A 23,936-nucleotide genomic window follows, 5' to 3' on the forward strand; every position below is an offset into this window, starting at 1 on the left:
ATGAACAGAGGTTTTAATTTTCATAAAGTCCAGTTTATCAATCTTGTCTTTTATGGCTAGTGTTGTATAATATTTTATCCTGTTTAGGAAGCTTGGCCTGTCTTGCGGGCACGGTGGCTCATGCCTATAATCCCAGCACTTTGAGAGGCTGAGTCAGGAAGATCGTTTGAGCTCAGGAGTTCCAGACCATGCTGGGCAACATAGCGAGATTCTGATTCTACCAAAAAAAAAAAAAAAAAAAAAAGCTGGGCATGGTGTCACAGCTACTAGGTACTAGGGAGGCTGAGGCAGAAGGGTTGCTTGAGCCCAGTAAGCCCAGCTTACTGTAGGAGCCTCCCCAGTAGTTGGGACTACAGGTGTGCACCACCACGTCTGGCTAATTTTTATATTTGTAATAGAGACGAGGTTTCACCATGTTGCCCAGGCCGGTCTCAAGCAACCTGACTGCCTCGGCCTCCTAAAGTGCTGGGATTACAGGTGTGAGCCACCGTACCTAGCTTATTAATATGTTTTTTATATACTTTTTCTCATGTTAATGTGTGCTTTGTTGTCAGCCATTAACCTAGCAATGGAAAGAAAAAATGCTTGTTTTTCCCCGACATTAATCTACCATAGTTTACTTACTGTCACCCTGTTGTTCTCATAGCCAGTGAAAATGGCTAGTAATTGTTTCAAGTGAGGAAGAATGACAGTGGAAAAAAAATAGAAGAAAGGAAACATAGAAAGAAATCTATTGGCAGAATCTGATACAGCACAGAAAGTAGTGGTTTTTTTCATGGAGTCACATCTCCATCTTGTGGATTTCTAGAACAGTAGAGCTTAATATTTTCAACTTAAGTCTAGGAACACACCTGGCTTTTATGTGGAATGTTTCTCTTCCCTTGTAATATCAGGATACTTTTTGTTCTTGTGCACTAAAGGTTTTTTAATGTAATAAGCCAAGCTTGTGAGAAAGTTTAGATAAAAGATGGATCTAATTTGATGGGCATAGGTTTTACAAATAGGTTCAATTAGACCATAACACCCTCAGCTCAGTTTCATGATTTTGATCAAGCCACAACTGTGTAGGCTTGGAAATAAGTTACCTTTATGTAACTATTTTTTAATGAAGATTTCAAAGGAAAGGTAAAAAAGCCCTGGTTTTTGTTGTTGTTGTTAGTTTTGTTTTGTTTTTGTTGTGAGACGGAGTTTTGCTCTTGTTGCCCAGGCTGGAGTGCAGTGGTGCGATCTCGGCTCACTGCGACCTCCACCTTCTGGTTTCAAGCGATTCTCCTGCCTCAGCCTCCTGAGTAGCTGGGACTACAGGCACGTGCCACCACACTCAGCTAATTTTTTGTATTTTTCGTAGAGACAGGGTTTCATCATCTTTGCCAGGATGGTCTCCATCTCTTGACCTCGTGATCTGCCCACCTCGGCCTCCCAAAGTGCTGGGATTACAGGCGTGAGCCACCCTGCCCGGCCAAGAGCCCTGGTTTTTAAAAAGCCTGATATATTCAAAGTGTGGGAGGTAAACCAGCAGCAGTGGCTGGGTGCTTCTCCAAAATGCAGATTCTTGGGTCTCACACCAAACCTACAGACTCAGAATCTGAGTTTTAGCAAGATTCTCAGGTGATACTCTTAGACATTAAAATTTGTGAAGTACTGAAAGATATAACTCTTAATACTGGATTCTCTACCCTGCTGCATAGTACGATCAGCTGGCGAGCGCTTAAAAACCACTACACCTGGCTCCACCCCAGGTAATTAAATCAGAATGGGCAGCGAGGGAAGGAGAACGTGAACACGAGCTTTGTTTCTGTTTTTGTGTTTTGAGATGGAGTCTCGCTCTGTCACCAGGCTGGAGTCCAGTGGCGCCATCTCGGCTCGCTGCAACCTCCGCCTCCCGGGTTCAAGAGATTCTCCTACCTCAGCCTCCCAAGGAGCTAGGACTACAGGCGCGTGCCACCAGGGCCAGCTAACGTTTGTATTTTTAGTAGAGACGGGGTTTCACCATGTTGGCCAGGATGGTCTTGATCTTTTGACTTCGTGATCCGCCCACCTCGGCCTCCCAAAGTGCTGGGATTACAGGCGTGAGCCACCACGCCCGGCCTGGACATGAGTGTTTTTAAAAAGCTCCCAAGTTATTTTGATGGAGCTGCCAGAGTTGAGCACTCTTGGGAGGATATCTTTCCCTCTGCCATCCCAGGCTCTAATGTTAGAGGCCTGTGAATTAACTGACAATAGACTTTAAGAGGAGAAAATGTTAATTTACCTACTGGGGTGTTGTGTAGTACAATGTAACTCTCTGAATAGCCAGAGATAAAGGTTTCCAGTAGGGCCTTTGTATTTGTGGATTCTGCATCCATGAATTCAACCAACCAAGGGTGGAAGATATTCAGAGAGCTGGTTTGGTGGCTCACGCCTGTAATCTCAGCACGTTGGGAGGCTGAGACAGGAGGATTGCTTGAGCCCAGGAGTTTGAGACCAGCCTGGGCAACAAAGTGTGACCCCTGTCTCTACAAAAAATCAAAAAAATTAGCCGAGTGTTGTGGCACATGCCTACTGTCTCAGCTACATGGGAGGCTGAGGCAGCAGGATCCCTTGAGCCCAGGATGTCAAGGCTGCAGTGAGCCATGTTCATGCCACTGCACTCCAGCCTGGGTGAGACCCTGTCTCGAAAAAAAAAAGAAAAAGAGAAAAAATAATGTCTGTACTGAACTTGCATAGACTTTTTTCTTGCCATCATTCCCTAAACAATACAGGATAATGGCTATTTCCATATAATTTACATTGTATTAGGTATAAGAAGTAATCTAGAGATGATTTAAAGTATACAGGAGGATTGCATAGGCTATATGCAAACACGATGCCATTTTATATCAGGAACTTAAGCGTCTGTAGATTTTGGTATCTGAGGGAGGTCCTGGGACCAATCCCCCACTAATACAGAGGGACAACTGTATATACCACCTTAAACAAAAGGAGGGAGGCTTAGGGCTTCAATGAGAATGCGTGGAAGGTTCTTTTGGGTTTTTTGATGCCGAATGAAGCTGAATTAGGACTTTCTGGTGCTAAGCCTCAGTCTTTTCCCAATCAGGAAACTTCCTCCCAGGAAACCTCAGAAATTTATTTGTCACAGTCCTGGAGGCTGGGAAGTCCAGGATCATGTTGCCTGCAGATTTGGTGTCTGGTGATAGCCCATTTCACAGATGACACATTCTTGTTGTGTCCTCACATGGTACAAGGGGCAAGGCAGCTCTCTGGGCAGTTTTTTACAAGAGCACTGAATAGAAAACAACAAAACAAAACACAAACAGTTTGATTCTCCTGTTGTTTCTCACAACACAGAAAACTTCTGTGACCAAGCGTATGGGGGGTTTTCCCCATACACCAAGAAAGCAATTAGACACTATCCACCTGGAAGTCACGTCAGATCCTACAGAACTTGCCCACAGCTCAGTCCCACAAAAGTGCCCCTGACTTGAGACATCAATTGCAAGTCCAAGCTTCTGGAACTTCCCACCAACCAGCTATTAATTGGCATTCCCACAACGCTCCTTTTGGGTTCAGTTAATTTCCTATAAACTCTGTCTTTGCTGCAACTCCCACTGTTCTCGGTGGCTTTTTGCAGGGCAGCAGGCAAGAAGAATCTGTCAGGCTGTGACATCTGTGCCACTCGCTCATAAAGGCTCACAGAACTCAGGGGAATACTTATGCTTACTGGTTTATTATAAGCATATTTTAAAGGATACAAATGAATAGCCAGATGAAGAGATACATGGAGGTCTGGGAAGGTCCTGAGCTCAGGCGCTTTTGTCCCATGGAGTTGTGGTGCACTGCCTTCCCTGTACCCCATATGTGGAAGTCCGCTGAACTCAGTCCTTTTGGGTTTATATGGAGGCTTCATTATGTAGACCTGATTGATTAAATCACTGGCCATTGGTGGCCAACTCAACCTTCAGCCCCTCTTCCCCTTCCTGAAGGTGTGTGTGTGTTGGGGGCGGGGCAGGAGTATGAATTTCAAGTCCCTGAGCACATGGTTGCTTCTCCTGGCCCCTAATCCTGTGGTTACCTAGGGACTTTACAAAACTCACCTCCTTAACAGAAATTCAGGTGTAGTTGAAAGGGGCTCATTATAAATAACAAGAGCCTTTCACCTTTATTGCTCCAGAGCTGTTTTAGGAACCAAGGACAAAAGGCCAATTTAACAAAACATATTCTTGAAGAGGAAAAGGGGAAGGGGGTGGGGATCCGCTAGGGGCTGGCACTAACGGGACTGGTGGCTCCAGCTTTCAGAGGAGAGGAGTTTCTTGGCCCTGGAGAAAGGAGGAGTCTGCGCAAGGCCCCTGGAAGCGCTGTGAGATTGAGAGGGACAGGCTTCCCTGGTGAGCCCGGTCCCTTCCCTTCGACCTTGGGAGGGATGAAGGGAATGAGGGGAGGAGAAGGGCCAACGGAGAAGGCAGAATGGCTAGTCAAGGGCCGCCTGGGTGCTGCTTTTCCCCAGGGCTGCCTCCACTCCTGTGGCTGCTTCGAGGGTTGCCAGCCGGGGGCAGAGGCTCCAGCCTATGGTCCGGCACCAGGCTGTTGAATGGCTATTCAAGGATCCACATTCCCTGAGAAACCACCTTTGCAGAATTTTAAGTAATGAAATATAACGTGACTGACTCCATTTTGCTTCTAGTCTTGCAAGTTAATTGTTTGGGGGTTTTTGTTGGTTTTTGTTTTTGTTTTTGTTTTTGTTTTGTATATTCTAGTGTAGAGACCAAGATAACTATAAGAGGAATTTAGTTTAGAGCTAAACTTTGAGGCAAGGAGAACTGACCCCCCTCCTTGTTCGGAGATCGAAGCCACATTCATATGACATGGTTACAATTATGGTAGGGGCTTGACCTTTGCTGAAGAATTGTGGTAGGGGCTTGAACATAGTTAAAGAATGAGCTGCTGTTGCTTCCTCTGTTTTCTGTAAGTTGCTTACTGCCCCAAAGTCACGTAATGGGGGTCTCAAGATTGATAACTTCCTCAACTACTACTATAGATGACCTCACTATTATGAAACCTAGAGACCTGGTCTTGGAGATCCTTTTCAGATTTAGCATTTCAGTAGATCAAGAGAGGCCCCCTGGTCCTGAGACCACCCACACTTCCTGGGAACTGACTCAGCTGTGTAAAGACAGTTTTAGAGGCCCCTGTGATTCTATCCCCAACCAATCAATTGTTTCAGTTCCCCAGCTCCCTGCCTCCCAAAGTACCCTTAAAAAACCCTAGCCTCCAAATTCTTGGAGAGAGGGGTTTGAGAAATTTCTCCCTGTTCTCCTCACTTGGCTTGACCCTGCAATTATTAATTAAATTCTTTCTTTGCTACAACGTCTGCTGTTCTCAATGGTTTTTTTCAGGGCAGCAGGCAAGAAGAACCCGTCAGGCTGTGATACCTGTGCCACTTGCTCATGAAGGGCCACCAGCTGCTGGAGCCATACCTGATGGTGACTGTGAACGAGGTGCACGTGGGCCAGACCAGCACCAATGGAGGACCACCAAACCCATGTACAATGAGGAGCTCTACACTAATGCCACTGATGGCAGCCATTGTCCATGAGATGCCCCGGGCTATGACCACTTCACGTAAACATGTACCCTGTAATTCTTTCTTTCCTTTCTCTTTCTCCCTTTCTTTCCCTCCGTTTCTTTCTTTCTCTCTCTCTTTCTTTCTCTTTCTTTCTTTCTTTCTTTTCTTGAGAGGGAGTCTCACTTGTTGCCCAGGCTGGAGTGCAGTGGTGCCATCTCGGCTCACTGCAACCTCCACCTCCCAGGTTCAAGCGATTCTCCAGCCTCAGCCTCCTGAGTAGCTGGGACTACAGGCATGTGCCACCACACTGGCTAATTTTTTTTTTTTTTTTTTTTGTATTTTTAGTAGAGATAGGGTTTCACCATATTGGCCAGGCTGGTCTCCAACTCCTGACCTCAGGTCACCCACCTGCCTCGGCCTCCCAAAGTGCTGGGATTACAGGCGTGAGCCACTGCGCCTGGCCACATGTATCCTGTAATTCTATCACTGGTAAACTGAGTTCTTTCCCTACTTTGTGTCGGTTGCAAAGAAAGAACAACCGATTGGAAAAACAAAAGGCAAGCAGGTTTTATTTCTGGCCATGAATAGAGAGCTCTTGCTCTAAAGCAATGTTCCCCAACCTTTTTGGCAGCAGGAACCAGTTTCATGGAAGACAATTTTTCCACAGACCAGGGTGCGGGGGGGATGGTTTTGGGATGATTTAAGTGCATTACATTTATTGTGTACTTTATTGCTATTATTATTACATTGTAATATATAATGAAATAATTATACAACTCACCATAATGTAAAATCAGTGGGAGCCCTGAGCTTGTTTTCCTGCAACTAAATGGTCCCATCTGTGGGTGATGGGAGACAGTGACAGATCATTGGGCATTAAATTCTCATAAGGAGCGTGCAACCTAGATCCCTCACATGCATAGTTCACAATAGGGTCCACACTCCTAGGAGAATCTAATGCCGCTGCTGATCTGACAGGAGGCGGAGCTCAGGTAGTAATGCCAGCGATGGGGAGTAGCTGTAAACACAGACGAAGCTTCACTCGCTTGCTTGCCCACCTGCTACTCACCTCCTGCTGTGCAACTTGGTTCCTAATAGGCCACAGGCCAGTACCAGTGAATGGTCCAGGGGTTGGGGACCCCTGCTCTAAAGACACCTTCTCCCAGAGCCATAGGAAGCTGGGGGATTTTACGGAGTTAGATGTGGGAAGGGGAGGTATGTAAACATGTGCTGGAGCCCAAGATCATAAACATGCATCTTCATACAATGCATGTTCAGAAAATGGTGGGGATTTTCTTCTCTGGGTGGGGTTTTGATATTATAATGGTATCTTAATGATCTAAAGGTAACAAGGAGCTTCCGGTTCTGGTTGGCACCAGTTTTGCACCAGCCTTATCTTCCTCTGGTAATTGATGAAGGGTTCTGAAGCTCTTGTGGCTTCTCAGGCCATCTGGAGTTCTTTTAAGCAAGGTACCTACAGATAAAAAGACTAGAAAAACACTGTTTAAGAAAAAATAATGAACTTTCACAGCTGTTGATGGTTTAAGAAAATAGGCTGGGTGTGGTAGCTCATGCCTGTAATCCCAGCACTTCGGGAGGTCAAGGCGGACAGATCACTGGAGGCCAGGAGCTCGAGACCAGCCTGGCCAATGTGGTGAGAACCGCACCCCCGCCCACTTTTCTACTAAAAATACAAAAAAAATTAGCCAGGCGTGGTTGCTGGCACATGTAATCCCAGCTACTCGGGAGGCTGAGGCACAAGAATCTCTTGAACCCAGGAGGTGGAGGTTACGGTGAGCCGAGATCGCACTACTGCACACTTAGGCAACAGAAGGAGACTCTGTCTCAAAAAAAAGAAAGAAAATAATGAGCTTTCCCAGCTATATTTCTAGGGCTTCCCTGGTAACAACTCCAGTGTGGACTAAAAGGAAGAAGCTGAGGCAAAATTAATATGACTAGAGAATTTATTTGGGCCAAGCTTGAGGATTGCAATATAGGAGCATAGATTCAAAAGATTGCTCTGAGCTATTTTTTTTTTTTTTCCACTGGGAGTGGCTGTGCACCGCCAGCATGGCCAACACCTTGAACACCTTCCAAGGCTGGGTGTATCTGCAGCCAGAGGGGAAAGTGTTTGTGGTAATAACCCTAATAGGGCAGGACATGCTGGCTCAAGCCTGTTATCCCAGGTACTTAGGAGGCTGAGGTGAGAGTATTATCTGAGACCAGGAGTTCAAGACCAACCTGAGCAACATGATGAGATCCTGTCTCTAAAATAAAAATTAACCAGGAGTAGGGGTGCACCCCTGTGGTTCCAGCTACTTGGAAGGCTGAGGTGGAGGATTTCTTGAGCCAGGAGTTCAAGGCTGCAGTAAGCTGTGATCGTACCACTGCACTCCAGCTCAAGTGACAGAATGAGACAGTGTCTCCAAACCCAACCCCTCCCCACCAATAAAACAGATCAATGGGAACAAGAGTATTCTCACATACCTGAGGCAGTCCACCTACTACTCTTATTGCAGGAAGTTTATCTGGGGAGTATTTGGGAAACAGGGTTATCAATGCCAAGTGTGCACATGTGTTGCCCATAAACACTGCCATCATCTAACCATTACAGCCTGTATTTGCCAAAACAATATTAACCAAGAAGATTCAAAGATTGCCAAACAGGTTCAGAATCAACATCTCACACAAGTGCAGCATCCACAACTACAAATCACTACCGCTTTGCAACCACTGTGGCGCCCTGCTTTGGGGGATAATGGGTCCTTTCATTTCTGAAGGCTCTAGTGTCATGTAAAACTTTGATGAAATAAATTTGTTATAATTTTCTTTTGGTTTTGTTTTCTTTTTTGAGACAGGGTCTCTCTCTGTCACCCAGGCTAGAGTGCAGTGGCATGATCACAGTTCACTGCAGCCTCGACCTCTTGGGCTCGAGGGATCCTCCTGGCTCCTGTTTCCTGAGTAGCTGGGTCTATGGGTACACACCACCACACCCAGCTAATTTTGTTTATTTTTTGTAGAGACAGGGTCTCGCTATGTTGTCTAGGCTGGTCCTGAACTCCTGGGCTCAAGCAATCTTCCTGCCTTGGCCTCCTGAAGTGCTAGCATTGTAGGCATGAGCCACTGCACCTGGTTCTTTTTTTTTTTTTTATTAATTTTTTTTGCACACAAAAACAATAAACATTTTCTAAAAATACATACAAACAAAAAGATGCGTATCAAACATATTAGGAAGGTTACACATGGGAAGTCGGGGAATAGAAATGGGGGGTGGGAGTTAAAATAAATGAGAGAGGGACTTTATATGGATCAGTGATAATAACTCAATCCTCTATTTGACAAAGAAGAGGGAGAAGGAAGAGGAAGAAAAAGAAAGTGGGATAAAGGATCAGAAAGGGAGGAAAATAGAAAAAATTGGAGTATGACTCCAGGGTAGACCTGTTTTGTTGTCACTGAGTTGGTTGGTTGGTTTGTCTGTTGTATTTTTCACGTTTCACCAAGTTGGCCAGACTGGTCTCGAACTCCTAGCCCGAAGTGATCAACCCGCCTCGCCCCCCAGAGTGCCGGGACCACAGGCGTGAGCCACCACATCCAGCCCCCACATTGCTTCTGGCCTCCGTGGTAGACCTCCCAGACGGAGCGGCCGGGCAGAGGCGCTCCTCACTTCTTCCCAGACACGGGGCGGCCGGGCAGAGGCGCTCCTCACTTCCCAGACGGGGCGGCCAGGCAGAGACGCTCCTTACTTCTTCCCAGACGATAGGTGGCCGGGCAGAGGCGCTCCTCACTTCCCAGACGATGGGTGGCCGGGCAGAGGCGCTCCTCACTTCCCAGACGGGGCGGCTGGGCAGAGGCGCTCCTCACTTCCCAGCCGGGGCGGCCGGGCAGAGGCGCTCCTCACTTCCCAGACGATGGGTGGCCGGGCAGAGGCTCTCCTCATTTCCCAGATGGGGTGGCCGGGCAGAGGCGCTCCTCACTTCTTCCCGGACGGGGCGGCCGGGCAGAGGTGCTCCTCACTTCCCAGACGGGGCGGCCGGGCAGAGGCGCTCCTCACTTCCCAGACACACCTGGTTCTTTTCTCTCTTGTTAATCTGTCATTTGATATAGGAGTGGTGGCTGTTCCTTACGATGGATGAGGAAAGGTATCACACTTTTCTGCCACTACACTGCCTTTGAGAATTTGTAGTTTACCCTTCTCTGAGTTCCCTTGGATTTGCAGTAAACAATGGTGTGCTAGAGCCTGCTCTTAGCAGCTTGCAATTTTTAGGAATTTTGTGAGCCAGTTGTCGAACACAACCTTCATTAAGAATCAGATTACAGTCTGGGTACGGTGGCTCATGCCTGTAATCGCAGCTTTGGGAGGCTGAGGCAAGGAGGATCGCTTGAGCCCAGGAGTTTAAGACCAGTCTAGACAGCATAATGAGAACCCCATCTCTCCAAAAAAAAAAAAAAAATTTGCTGGGTATGGTGGCACGCACCTGTAGTTCCAGCTACTCAGGAGGCTGAGGTGGGAGGATTGCTTGACTCCAGGAGGTCAAGGTTGCTGTGAGCTGTGATGGTGCCACTGTACTCCAGCCTGTAATAATTTAATTACATAAATTATATTAAAACCAAAGATAATATAGACTCCAGACTTATCACTGCCTAATTATTTTGCTATGTCTTCCTATTATTTCTGTTCTTGAGGTTTTTTTGTGTGTTGATTGTATCTGTATGGCAGAAATACTGTATAAATGAGCACCTCTTCACAACTCCATGTTCAGTGACATCACAATGGGAGTTCATAAATAAGAAAGTATTTACACCCCAGAAATCAGCAAACCTGACAATTGCGTCTTACTTATTCCCACTCCCTCACAGTTCCCCACCCCACAACTCCCAGCAACCTATTAAGGGATAGAGTGTGTGTTGGAAGCCATGCAATTAAAGGAAAGAGGCCAAATCTCTAGATTCTCCTACAAAGGAAGAAGAAAAATAGAGCAAGCTGGTTTGAACCTGAGAAGGGGTCCTAGAGCTATGCACTAACAGGGTACAAGTTTTAAAGTAAACTTTTAACCAACTCATTCTTTATGACTTTAGAATTTTATTTTTGAAAACAGATTTTTAAATTAAATGCCTGTTTTGAAAATAAAAGCAGGTATTCATTTTGAACTTTGGGGTTTGTTTTTTGTTTTGCTTTGAGTTGCTGTTTGATGAACTTTGGGGTTTTAAAAATGAATTATAGGCAGTACATTGAGCTCCATAAAGACAGTGCCGGGGCAAGTGAGAGCCGGATGGGCACTAGGAGACTCTGTGCCTCGCTGAGGAAAAATAACTAAACATGGGCAAAGGAGATCTTAAAAAGCCAAGAGGCAAAATGCCATCATATGTATTTTGTGTGCAAACTTGTCCGGAGGAGCATAAGAAGAAGCATCCAGATGCTTCAGTCGACTTCTCGGAGTTTTCTAAGAAGTGCTCAGTGAGGGGGAAGACCATGTCTGCTAAAGAGAAAGGACAATTTGAAGCTATGGCAAGGGCGGAGAAGGCCCGTTATGAAAGAGAAATGAAAACATATATCCCTCCTAAAGGGGAGACAAAAAGTTTAAGGATCCCAATGCACCCCAGAGGTCTCCTTCAGCCTTTTTCTTGTTCTGTTCTGCATGTGGCCCAAAAGTCAGAAGAGAACATTCTGGCCTGTCCATTGGTGATGCTGCGAAGAAACTGGGAGGGATGTGGAATAACACTGCTGCAGATGACAAGCAGCCTTAAAAAGAAGGCTGCAAAGCTGAAGGAAAAATACAGAAAGGATATTGCTACATATTGAGCTAAAGGAAAGTCTGATGCAGCCAAAAAGGGAGTTGTCAAGGCTGAAAAAAGCAAGAAAAAGAAGGAAGAGGAAGAAGAGGGAGAGAACGAGGAGGAGGAAAATGAAGAAGATGGTGATGATGAATAAGTTCAAGTTTCAGTTTTTTTTCTCGTCATTAAAGCATTTAACCCCACTGCACACAACTCACTCCTTTTAAAGACAAAAAAAATTGAAATGTAAGGCTGTGTAAGACTTGTTTTTAAACTGTACACCGTCTTTTTTTTTTTGTATAGTTAACACACTACCAAACGTGTTGTTAGATAGCCCTGTCCTGGTGATATTTTTAGTAGCCTCCATACTGTACCTTGTTTGGTACACTATGGGGGCTGTAAATTGACATGGAAATTTAAAGCAGGTTTTTGTTGGTGCACAGCACAAATTTATTATATATGGGATGGTAGCTTTACATCTTCAGTTGTCTCTGATGCAGCTTATACGAAATAGTTGTTGTTCTGTTAACTGAATACTCTGTAATTGCAAAAAAAAAAGTTGCAGCTGTTTGTTGACATTCCGAATGCCTCTAAGTGCATACAATTTTTATTATTGTTGTCCTTTTAAAAATGAACTATAAACTATTTCAGACATGGAATAAATAACAATTTGAATTGTTAAAGATAATAGGACTACAGGTTGAGTATTCTTTATCCTAAATGCTTGGGATCAGGAGTGTTTCAGATTTTTTATTTTTTTAATATTTGCATATACATATGAGATATCTTGGGAATGGGATGCAACTTTAAACATGAAACTTACTTATGTTCATATACACCTTATACACATATCCTGAAGGTGATTTTATAAATAATTTTGTTCATGAAACAAAGTTTTGACTGCATTCTTTTATTTCTATTTTTATTTTTATTTATTTATTTTTTTGAGATGGGGTCCTCACTCTGTCACCCAGGCTGGAGTACAGTGGCGCGATCTCGGCTCACTGCAACCTCCACCTCCCTGGCTCAAGCAATTGCCCTGCCCCAGCCTCCTGAGTAGCTGGGATTACAGGCGCACGCCACCACGCCTGGCTACTTTTATTGTGTTTTTAGTAGAGATGGGGTTTCACCACGTTGGCCAGACTGGTCTCGAACTCCTGACCTCAGGCAATCCACCCACCTCGGCCTCCCAAAGTGCTGAGATTACAGGCATGAGCCACTGCGCCTGGCCCTATTTTTATTTTTTTTAGAGACAGGGTCTTGCTGGGTCACCCAGGCTGCAATGCAATGTTGCAATCATGGCTCATAGGCATGAGCCACTGCACCCAGCATTTTTTTTTTTTAAAGACTAGTCAAGTGCAGTAGTGAGAAGGGGAGAAGGCCGGGCGCGGTGGCTCACGCTTGTAATCCCAGCACTTTGGGAGGCCGAGGCGGGCGGATCACGAGGTCAGGAGCTCGAGACCGCGGTGAAACCCTGTCTCTACTAAAAATACAAAAAATTAGCCGGGCGTGGTGGCGGGCGCCTGTAGTCCCAGCTACTCGGAGAGGCTGAGGCAGGAGAATGGCGTGAACCCGGGAGCCGGAGCTTGCAGTGAGCTGAGATTGCGCCACTGCACTCCAGCCTGGGTGACAGAGCGAGACTCCTTCTCAAAAAAAAAAAAAAAAAAAAAAAAAAAAAAAAAAAAAAAAAAAAAAAAAAAAAAGAAGGGGAGAAAAAAATAGAACAAGGTGTTCCATCTGTAACTGACTGTGACCAATCTATTAAGGTAACTCACTACCTTCAGACAAAACTGACTGCATTTTGACTGGGACTGTCCAGTATGGAATTTTCCATTTGCGTCATCATGTATGTGCTGAAATTTTGGATTTGGATTTTAGATTTTTGGATTAAGGATGCTCAACCTGTATAACAATCTCCTGTTCACTCTCCCAGTGCATAATAAAGTGGAACTAGTAATTTATCTCTGACTAAACTATAGATAGTGGAAAACCACTGAAAATGACATGCAGGATTAAAGTAGCACTTTGGAAAGGTCAGTCTGGTGATCCACAATAAATGCCCAAGAAGCAAGAGGTTTTTTGTTTTTTGTTTGTTTGTTTTTGAGACAGAGTTTTGCTCTTGGTGCCCAGGCTGGAGTGCAATGGCACAATCTTGGCTCACTGCAACCTCCGCCTCCTGGGTTCAAGCAATTCTCCTGCCTCAGATTGCTGAGTAGTTGGGATTACAGGCACCCGCCACCATGCCCAGCTTTTTGTATTTTTAGTAGAGACAGGAGTTTCTCCATGTTGGTCAGGCTGGTCTCAAACTCCCAACCTCAGGTGATCCACCCGCCTCAGCCTCCCAAAATGCTGGTTTTACAGGCGTGAGCCACCGCGCCCAGCGGAAGCAAGAGGTTTTTGCGGTAGCACAGGAAGCCCTGAGGCAACCTATGCCAGTGTCAACTTCAGAAAACATTTAGTAAAGGGGAAAAAAAATTGAATGTAGTGATGGGCAAGAAATACAAAAGTATCAACATAATTTCAATGAACTGAACAAGTATGACAGTATCTGTGACTGCGAATCCCTGACCACGCCCCCACCCATTCCTGGAGGGCTTGTTAAAACATAGGTTACTGGTGCCCTACCCCTAGAGTTACTGATTCTGTAAATTTCTGGGTGGGGCCCAAGAATTTGCACTTCTAACAAGTATCTGGTGACCCATAGCAGGTGCTCATGAAGGAAGAAGTTTCTTGCTGCTTTTTATTTTTTTGAGATAGGGTCTCACTCTGTCACTCAGGCTGAGGTGCAGTGGTGTGATCATGGCTCACTGAGGCCTCGACTTCCTGGGCTCAAGAGATTCTCCCACTTGAGCCTCCCGAGTAGCTGGGGCCATAGGCACATGCCACCACACCCAGCTATATATATATATATATATTTTTTTTTTTAATTTCTGGTACAGTCAGCGTCTCACTATGCTGCCCAGGCTGGTTTCAAACTCCTGGGCTCAGGAGATCCTCCTGCCTTGGCCTCCCAAGTGTTGGAATGACAGGTGTGAGTCACCATGTGCAGCCGATTTCTTCTTGATGCTGTATCCAGGTGATGCTGATGCTGCTGGTCTGGGACCACACTTTCAGAACCACTGCCTTATAGCGGTTATTTTGCTAAGGCCTCAAAGACATCATTGTTAAACCAGCAGGGGGAGACTATACAACACAGCCTCTAAAAACAAAATGTCTTAGGGTACTAAAGCTCCTTTGGAGTTATGGTGTTGCCATGGAGACCTCTGAACTATTTTGGAGAGCAGTGTGTAAATTGACATCAGGTGAAATAAATTTCAGGTGTTTATGTAAAAAATTAATTTGGTAGAAATAATGTCTAGATTCTTGCATGCCATGGTGTCTTGGTTAAGAACTTGGAATGTGGAGTCAGCTCTGCCACTTACAAGCTATGTGGCTCTGGGAAAATTACTTATGTCTTTGATATTTTCTTCGCTTTAAAAAGTAACCTGTGGTATAGAATTGGAGGGGTAAAGTTCTTGGAATGCTGAGATTATTAAATTATTATTAGTTATTAAAACTCTAGTTACTTAGTACTTACAGCTCTTTAACTTAGAAATATTCTAAATACGTTGCTATATTTGCTTTTTTAATAACCAGCGCTCCCGTTATTCAGGTAAAGAATTAAAAACATCTAGAAGGTAATTGCTTTGTAAATCCTAACCTCTTTCATTCAAAATACCTAAGGTAGATGGCTCCTTATAAACGTGCCCGGCTCAGAGAGCTCTCATCTATGTTATATCTCCGAATCCAAATTTCACTGATGCCCAAAGTCTAAGAGTGTTTCCTGGGCTTTGGGCTTTGAGCTTTGAGATAGAACGAAGCAGATGGATCCTGGCTTTGACTAGGTAGGGCCAGACCAGGCCCGACCCAGCCAGCCCATCTGTAGAGTCAGCATCAGCCGGGCGTGAAGATTCGTGTCGGCTGCGTTCCGCCAAGTTCAGGAACCTGGCATGGGCCGGCCGCCTCCCGCGAAGGGACACACCTGTTGGTCACCGCGCTGTTACTGGCCAGACCCGGATATTGGCCTTCTGGCGTCAGCGGCAGGGGCATGTCCCTGGCCGGAGAGCACAGGCCAGAGTGGGGTGACGTCATCGAAGGCATGTCCCCGCCTTACAGAGCGGTGGGCGGGGCCTGCGAAGAAGGTGTGCCGGGGGCTGGTTGGAGGCGCGGGCGGCGGGGTCGGGGCGGGGCCAATGTGGCGGTGACGTCACGGGGCGGGGCGGAGGCTGGCGCGGGTAGGTAAGCGCAGCGGCGGGCGGTGGCGCTCACTCCTGGCTTCCAACCGCGCTGAGCCTTTGCCTTGGAGATTCTCAGTGCTGCGGATTATGTCCCTAAGGGGCAGCCTCTCGCGTCTCCTCCAGACGCGAGCGCATTCCATCCGGAAGAAATCCGTCCACTCCGTGGCTGTGATAGGAGCCCCGTTCTCACAAGGGCAGGTGAGAACTGGCACCTGGCACCGCCGGGCAGGATCCTCCGCCCCCCAGAACCTGGAGACAGCGGCGGTAGGGTGCGGGGGACCGGGAGGCAAGGAGAGGATGGGGAGAAATGGCGAGGGGAAGAACTGGCCGGTTCCCGCGTTTGGGCACCGTGGGAGCATGTGGGATTTCCCCCGACAGAGGATGACGAGGGAGGGAGGGGTGGAGGGCACCCTGTTTGGGATAAGGGTGTGTTTTTGCGGCCTCCCCAGAAAGACCGAGAAAACAGGTGATGGAGGGGAGAGGATGAGGAAGAGGATTCCTTGGAGGGGCTGGAGGAGGCGAAACTGGTCAGAATCTCCAGTGGAGAATCGATGGAGGAGGTTAAAGGGAGAGACCGAGGATTTATGTCTTCTGGATCCTTTTACTCATAATGAGCATTAACTGGGAGGGAAATTGGAGCTGGCCTCTCCAGCGCGGGAGGCCGGGAGGAGCTGTTTTGTTCTCTTCAATGAAGGAAACCTGCAGTCCGGAGCGCTCAGTCGTCTCGAAGCCCGGTCTCTGGCCCGAGCCAGCCCCACACACGCCTAGCTCCCGGGTCCTAACCTTGCTCAGCCTCTCTCCCGTCTTGGCTTGGGCAGGTGATGTGATTCCAACAATGGAATTGGAAGGACAGTCATAGATGGAAGGGCTGATGCTGTCACAAGTTTTCAGAGGAACCTGCTGGGAACTAAGTGTACCAAAGTGGGTTTTTTTCAGACAGCTTCTCTACCTCTGTGTAATTTGTGTGACTGACAGAAAAGAAAAGGAGTGGAGCATGGTCCTGCTGCCATAAGAGAAGCTGGCTTGCTGAAAAGGCTCTCCAGTTTGGGTAAGTGGTTAGATTTTTAGATATTAGTGCAGGACTAGTAACAGACCACTTCAGAGTCTTTTCTCTGACATCCAGGGACTACACAGCTTTGTGTCTGGGAACAGTTTGCCACATCCCGCATCCTCCTTTGGATTCCATCTGCGGCTTAAGATCTATCAAGGGGTCATCAGGCAAAGTCTTCTTGCAATAAAGAGTGTGTTGGAACGCAAGGAGGTAGAGTGAGGCAAGGTCTGAACAGCTGCCAGGGAATGCAAGTGATGCTAAGAACACTAGCTCCAGCTTCAACTGCACAGTCAACCTTTCCCCTTAAAATTCCATTTTCCTAACTCCATCTTGAGATGCTTATGATTCATCAGTCTCGCCAGTTTTCTGTCTTCAAATTATTTCCTCTCTAGGGTTAATATCTTTATTACTGGAAGCAGTAATATAGGTCTTATAGGCTCACTGACTTATAGAACTAATAGGCTTAGATCTGTATTTTCCATGTTTTTTTTTTCCTTTTTTGAGATGGAGTCTTATTCCATCACCCAGGCTGGAGTGCAGTGGTGCAATATTGGCTCACTGCAACCTCCACCTTCTGGGTTCAAGCAATTCTCCTCCCAAGTAGCTGGAATTATAGGTGTGTGCCACCACACCTGGCTAATTTTGTATTTTTAGTAGACACGGGGTTTCACCATGTTGGTCAGGCTGGTCTTGAACTCCTGACCTCAGGTGATCCGCCCACCTCAGCTTCCCAAAGTGCTGGGATTATAGGTGTGAGCCCCTGTGCCTGGCTATAAATGCCATTTCTATAGTAAGGGAGAACCCTTCTCTTAGTAACAGCACCAAATTTGAATATCTTTATAAGCAGGGTGCGGTGGCTCATGCCTGTAATCCCAGCACTTTGGGAGGCCGAGGTGGGTGGATCACCTGAGGTCAGGAGTTCGAGACCAGCCTGACCAATATGGTGAAATCCCTTCTCTACTAAAAATACAAAAATTAGGCATAGTGGCATGCACCTGTAGTCCCAGCTACTCAGGAGCCTGAGACAGAAGAATTGCTTGAACCTGGGAGGCAAAGGTTGCAGTGAGCCGAGTTTGTGCCACTGCACTCCAGCCTGGGTGACAGACTCCATCTCAAATAAATAAATAAATACCTTTATGGCAGGAAGTTTCTTCTTTATATCCAGTCTAAATGTTTCTCCTCCGTTCAAGGCCATTTGCTCTGTTCATGTTTGGATCATTCACATATCTTTTCTGGTGATATAAGTGCAAAATGTGAGGCAGCACGGAGATTATGGAGGTAATAACACAGAATCTAAGTTAACTTCCCACTGTTGCTCTGAAATCTTCCCTGCTGGTCATAAGTCCATTCCAAGTTAAGTCATCTCCTTCCAAAAGCCAGAGGAATAATGAAGTCACTGAAACCGCCTTGAGTTGAGGTGTCCTTCATGTACCTCCGCCTACATATGGATATGGTGACTTGGATTCAATATTCAAACCTTGTTTATTAAATAATTGCAGTTTCTTCTTTCCTAAGGCCTCTCAGTCATTTTAATAACTCTCCAAGTTCACCACCGAAGATTAAAGACAAACTGCTAAGATTTAGTCTTCTTTTAATGTGTGGCAAGTTAACTAATGGGAGGAGGTTTTTATTCCCGCCTATAAATGAGCATACTGTCTCTTAAAATAGCTTGTACACACTGCCTTTTTAAAAGAATCATTTTACACTGAAGACGACAATCTCTGGTTATCACTATTTTTAAATCCTGGAGACAACTCTGCAGTCCATCTGAACTCGGCCAAGCATTGCTCAAAATGCTCTACCGTCTGTAGGTTCTGCCTTAAGAGACTCCTGACAAGAAGTGGTTTCAGCCTCTTCTGGAGGAGACCTCTGTAACAATCAGCTGAGGCTGCTGAATGAGGGGGAAGGGTACATTCGTAGCAGCTTCTCTTACTTATGCTTTGTAGACTTCCTTTCCTGTCACAGCTCTTGGTATTTTTCCACTTCAACCCAGGTGAAGCTATTCTCCTGTAAATATTACTCCCTCTACTGCTTCCTCTTTAAACTCCAACCTAAAGTGATGGTGAAGCTTCAGTTTATATGGCCTTCCCTTTGACTTTTTTCTCAAATATATTTAATTGTACAATTATATCCTTACCGTGTAGCTGATTGGTAGCTCAGTATCACCAGCAGTCTGAAATAGAATCTCATAGCCTATTAAATAAAACTGTGGCTCTCAGCAGATTTCTAGCATGTGGTTTTGGCTAATCTCCTGGACTATGTTGGAGAAAAGTACCAAGAGACATTTCAATTGCTCTGTTCCTAAACAGTACCAAAATAACTTGAGTGTTTTGAACACTTTCAAATAAACAGCATGGGTCAAATTTCAAAGGAGAGACTCATGGAAAGGTAACTTGCACAATCCCTTTGTTCCTTGCCTTTGCTCTGATGTCACAGGCTGCCGGTGTTACCATAGCATGAGTTAAACTTCCTGTTTTCTCTCGAATGAATGTATTTGACTTAGTGTCTGGGCTTGTTTTATTTCCTTGGGCTTAGTAAGGATACTCAACAGTTCTGTCAGGTAACCTTTTCTTTTTTTCTTTTTCTTTTTCTTTTTTTTTTTTTTTTTTTTTGAGACGGGGTCTCACTCTGTCACCAGGCTGGAGTACAGTGGCGCGATCTTGGCTCACTGCAACCTCCGCCTCCTGGGTTCAAGCAAATCTCCTGCCTCAACCTCCCAAGTAGCTGGGATTACAGGTGCCTGCCACTGCGCCCGACTAATTTTTGCATTTTTAGCAGAGACGGGGTTTCACCATGTTGGCCAGGCTGGTCTCGAACTCCTGACCTCAGGTGATCTGCCCGTCTAGGCCTCCCAAAGTGCTGGGATTACAGCCGCCTTTTATTTTTCTTTGAGAGAGGGTCTCTGTCACTCAGGCTGGAGTGCAGTGGCATAGTCACAGCCTACTGCAATCTCAACCTCCTGTATTCAAGCAATCCTCCCACTTTAGCCTCTTGAGTAGCTGGGACTACAGACACATGCCAGTATGCCTGGATAATTTTTTTTTCTTTTGTTGAGCCGGGGTCTCACTATGTTGCCCAGGCTGGTCCTGAACTCCTGGGCTTAAGAGGGCCTAAGAGAAATGAAAAGGCATTGCTCTGGCAAGGCTGAGGAGCAGTATATCTGCACTTGATTTTGGTTAGCTCTGCGAACCATGGTAATTTGTGAACTCTAGCCACCTGTTACCAGGGTGAGAAGGAGTGGGCCTTGTACTCCTTTCTCCAGTTTTTCAAGAAATTTGCACTTCAGTGGGAAATCTGTGTTGTTTTAAAATACTGTATAGTGACATCATTGAAAATGGTGGTGTAGGACCTCCAAAAAAGGAATGAGAACTGTATTAGTCTGTTCTTGCACTTCTGTAAAGACATACCTGAGACTGGGTAATTTAAAAAGAAAAGAGGTTTAATTGACTCATGGTTCTGCAGGATGTACAGGCTTCTGCTTCTGGGGAGGCCCTAGGAGAATTATAATCATGGCGGAAGGTGAAGGGGAAGCAAGCATGCCTTACATGGCAGGAGCAGGAGGAAGAGAGCGAAGAGGGAGGTGCTACACACTTTTAACCGGATCTCATGAGAACTCTGTCATGAGACAGCACTAGGGAGATGGTGCTGAACCATTAGTAACAACCCCATGATCCAATCACCTCCCACCAGGCCAGACCTCCAACACTGGGGATTACAATTCAACATGAGATTTGGGTGGGAACACAGAGCCAAACCATATCAAGAACATCGGCAAAAATGATCAGAATCAGCTTTTTTCAGAACTCTGCAAATTAACCAAAGGCTTCTAGCAATCTGGGGAGCATTTATTCAAGAAAAACATTGAATCTCAGTAAGAACATTAAGATTTGTGGCATTTTAACTTGTCCTGTTCCCATGCTGCCTTTTCCCAGATCAGCTGTAGCCTGGACAGCCAATAGCCTGCAATCACAGCGAAACCAGGAGGCTGGCAGTTACTGGAAAAAGGAGAACAGAGTCAATTCTCCTCATAGACCATCCCCAGAAAGTTGTCATTTGACTGGTCTGGTGGTTTCCTAAAATTGTCCATTCACAAGGCTGTCTTTATTTGACCAACACAAGTCAGTAAGGAAAGAATAGTCTTCAGTAAATGGTGCTGGGATAACTGGATATCCACATAAAAAAAAAATCCCTATCTCACACCATATATGAAAATTAACTCAAAATGGACCAAAGTCTTAAAGGTAATGCTGAAACCATATAATTGTGAGAGAACATAGGACTGGATTTTTGCGACCTTGGGTTAGGTGTTGGTTTCTTAGATATCCCACCAAAATCATAAGTGACAAAAATTAAACTGGACTTATCTAAATTAAATACATCTATGTTTCAAAGAGCACTATCAAGAAAGTGGAAAGACTTCATCAATGTAATGGAAACCCCCCCCAAAAAAAAGAGAAGTAAAAAGACTGCCCATAGAATGGACAAAATATTTCCAAATCACATATCTGATAAGATTCTAGTGTTCAGCAAACATAAATAAAATAACTGTAAAAAGACAACCCAATTTAAAAATTAGCAATAGATTTAATTAGCCACTTCTCCAAAGAAGTTATACAAATGGGCAATAAACACAGTCATTACGGAAATGCAAATTAAAAACTACAATGGCCAGGCATGGAGGCTCACACCTGTAATCTCAGTACTTTGGGAGGCTGAGGTGGGCAGATCATTTCAGGTCAGGAGTTCGAGACCAGCCTGATCAACATGATGAAACTCTGTCTCTACTAAAAACTACAAAAATTAGCCGGCTGTGGTAGCACATGCCTGTAGTCCCAGCTACTCAGGAGGCTGAGGTGGGGGAATCACTTGAACCTGGGAGGTAGAGGTTGCAGTGAGCAGAGATCGTACCACTGCACTCCAGCCTGGGCAACAAAGTGAGACTCTGTCTCGGGGGAAAAAAAAAACTACAATGAAATACCATTTCACACCCACTAGGATGGCTATGATAAAAAAGATAGACAATACCAAGTATTGGTGAGGGTGTAAAAAGATTGGACCTGTCATACACTACTGGTGTGAATGTAAAACTGTGCAACCACTTTGGAAAACAGTTTGGCAGATCCTCAAAGTTAAATGAATAGTTACTGTATCCTCAAGCAATTCCATTCCTATGTATATACCCAGCAGAATTCAAAACATATATTCACACAAACTTTTTTTTTAGACAGAGTCTCACTCTTTCACCCAGGCTGGAGTGCAGTGGTGCAATCTCGGCCTCAGCCTTCTGAGTACCTGGGACCACAGGCGAGCACCACCATGCCTGGCTAACTTTTGTATTTTTAATTTTGCCATGTTGGCCAGGTTGGTCTCGAACTCCTAGCCTCAAGTGATCCACCTGCCTCGGCCTCCCAAAGTGCTAGGCTTATAGGCATGAGCCACTGCACCTGGCCACACACAAACTTATATACAAATATTCATGGCATTATTCATAATGGTCAACGTGGAAACTCAAATGTACATTAATTGAATAGGGGAGGAAAATTTGACATATCCATACAATGGAGTATTATTCAGTCATAAATGGAATGAAGTACTAATTTATGCTACAACGTGGATGAACCTAGAAAACACTCTAAGTGAAAGAAGGCAGACACAGAAGGCCACATGTTATATGATTCCATTCATATGAACTGTCTAGAATAGGCAAAGCCATAGAGACAGAAAGGAGATTAGTGGTTCCCAGGAGCTGGGAATGACTGCTAAAGGGCATGGGTTTCTTTCTGAAGGGTGATGGAACTGTTGTAGAATTAGGTAGTGTCGATGGCTGCACAACTTCTTGAATATATTAGAAAGCACTGAATTATAAATTCTAAAAGGATGAATTTTATGGTATGTAAATTATATCTCAATAATTAAAAAACTAGGCAATTGTGATCAGTAAGGAGATATATATATATATATGTATATCAGAAACTTCTGAATTGCTAATATTGATCTATTTTGTGACTTGGGTAGTAATTATAGGGTGTTTACAACTGTTACATTATGTAAGTTTTATGTGTTTATATTTTATGAAATATACAGTAAAGACACATTATAAATAATGTCTGTTGATAAATATGGATCTTTTCAAGCTCTAGTTTTGGGCATTGAAAAGAGATGAAACTGATATCTCTGAGGTGCCTTTTGAACAGTGTCATATCTTTGGGACAAGAATTGGTTGCTAGGTTGACTCAACAGCAAATATCAGTGATGTTTCTGAAGAGACTGTAAGGCTGTATGATCCACCAAACCTTCTGCCTCTGCCATTCACACTCTTCTCTTAAACACTTAGCAAGGCATAGTGGCTCATGCTTGTCAGCCCAGCACTTAGGGAGGCCAAGGTGGGAAGATCATTTGAGGCCAGGAGTTTAAGATCAGCCTGGACAACGTAGCAAGACCCCATCTCTACGTTTTTTAAGAGTCTATTTCCACAGCAAGGAAGAAATGAAAGTACAGCACCTGTCCCACTTCCCACAAAAAAGTCTTTGCCTAGGGTCTGCATATGTGACTGGAAGCTAAATTATTGGAATAGCTTGTTTGTTTAAGGTTATTAAAGTTCCGAGTTCTTTGATTTCTAAAGTCATTCTGATATGTATTTGGAAGAGTAAATGTCTAGCAAATTGGCTTTATATTTCCTTTAGAGATCTAGCAAAGACCAAACCTGCTTTGGACCTCATCTGTGCCACAGTGCCCTTGGGGATGGGCCACCTGTAGCAGAGGAATAGGAACTGAGGCATGAGCTGATAAGTGGCATCACTTTAGGGCCCTCTCCAGTCTCACCTGGAATGTCACTAATAGTGACCTATTTCTTTGGGTTCAAGCTTTTCATTTTCTGGGCCTCCTTTATATTGCAGATTCTTTTATTTTATAGATAGGTCTCACTATGTTGCCCAGGCTGGACTGTGGGGGCTATTCACAGACGTAATCATAGTACACTACTGCCTCAAACTTCTAGGCTCAAGTAAGCCTCCTGCCTCAGCCTTCTGGATAGCTGGGATTACAGATGTGCACCACTGTGCTCGGCTGCAGATTCCTTTTAGGAGGTGAATACATAATCAGTAATTTGCTAATGCCTTAGTAAAAACTTAGTGATGTGCCTGCATAGAGGGAAATCTATAATAGACACTATTGGGATTTGGCAAATTTCAATGTAGCCATATATTTCCCATTTATGACAGCAAAGATTTTAACTTAATATCTCTTATTTAACTTAATACCTCTTATCAAAAGTTTTTTGATACTTAACATTTAC

At 45.0% G+C, this 23,936-nt stretch overlaps 1 protein-coding gene and 1 pseudogene across 1 annotated transcript in view; both read left to right on the forward strand.

The window, feature by feature from the left end:
* The first annotated feature begins 10,859 nt into the window (after positions 1-10,859).
* On the forward strand, positions 10,860-11,471 carry LOC100589376 (annotated as a pseudogene).
* A 4,015-nt stretch (positions 11,472-15,486) lies between these two features.
* ARG2 (arginase 2) overlaps positions 15,487-23,936 on the forward strand; it is a 34,106-nt gene continuing 25,656 nt past the window's right edge. The window contains exons 1-2 of the mRNA XM_003263594.3: positions 15,487-15,789; positions 16,567-16,639. Of these exons, the coding sequence (XP_003263642.3) occupies positions 15,679-15,789; positions 16,567-16,639 (184 nt within the window). The 5' untranslated portion in view covers positions 15,487-15,678. The remainder of the gene's footprint in view (positions 15,790-16,566; positions 16,640-23,936) is intronic.

This window comes from Nomascus leucogenys, chromosome 1a (assembly GCF_006542625.1).
Source record: "Nomascus leucogenys isolate Asia chromosome 1a, Asia_NLE_v1, whole genome shotgun sequence".
Classification (NCBI taxonomy): Eukaryota; Metazoa; Chordata; class Mammalia; order Primates; family Hylobatidae; genus Nomascus; species Nomascus leucogenys.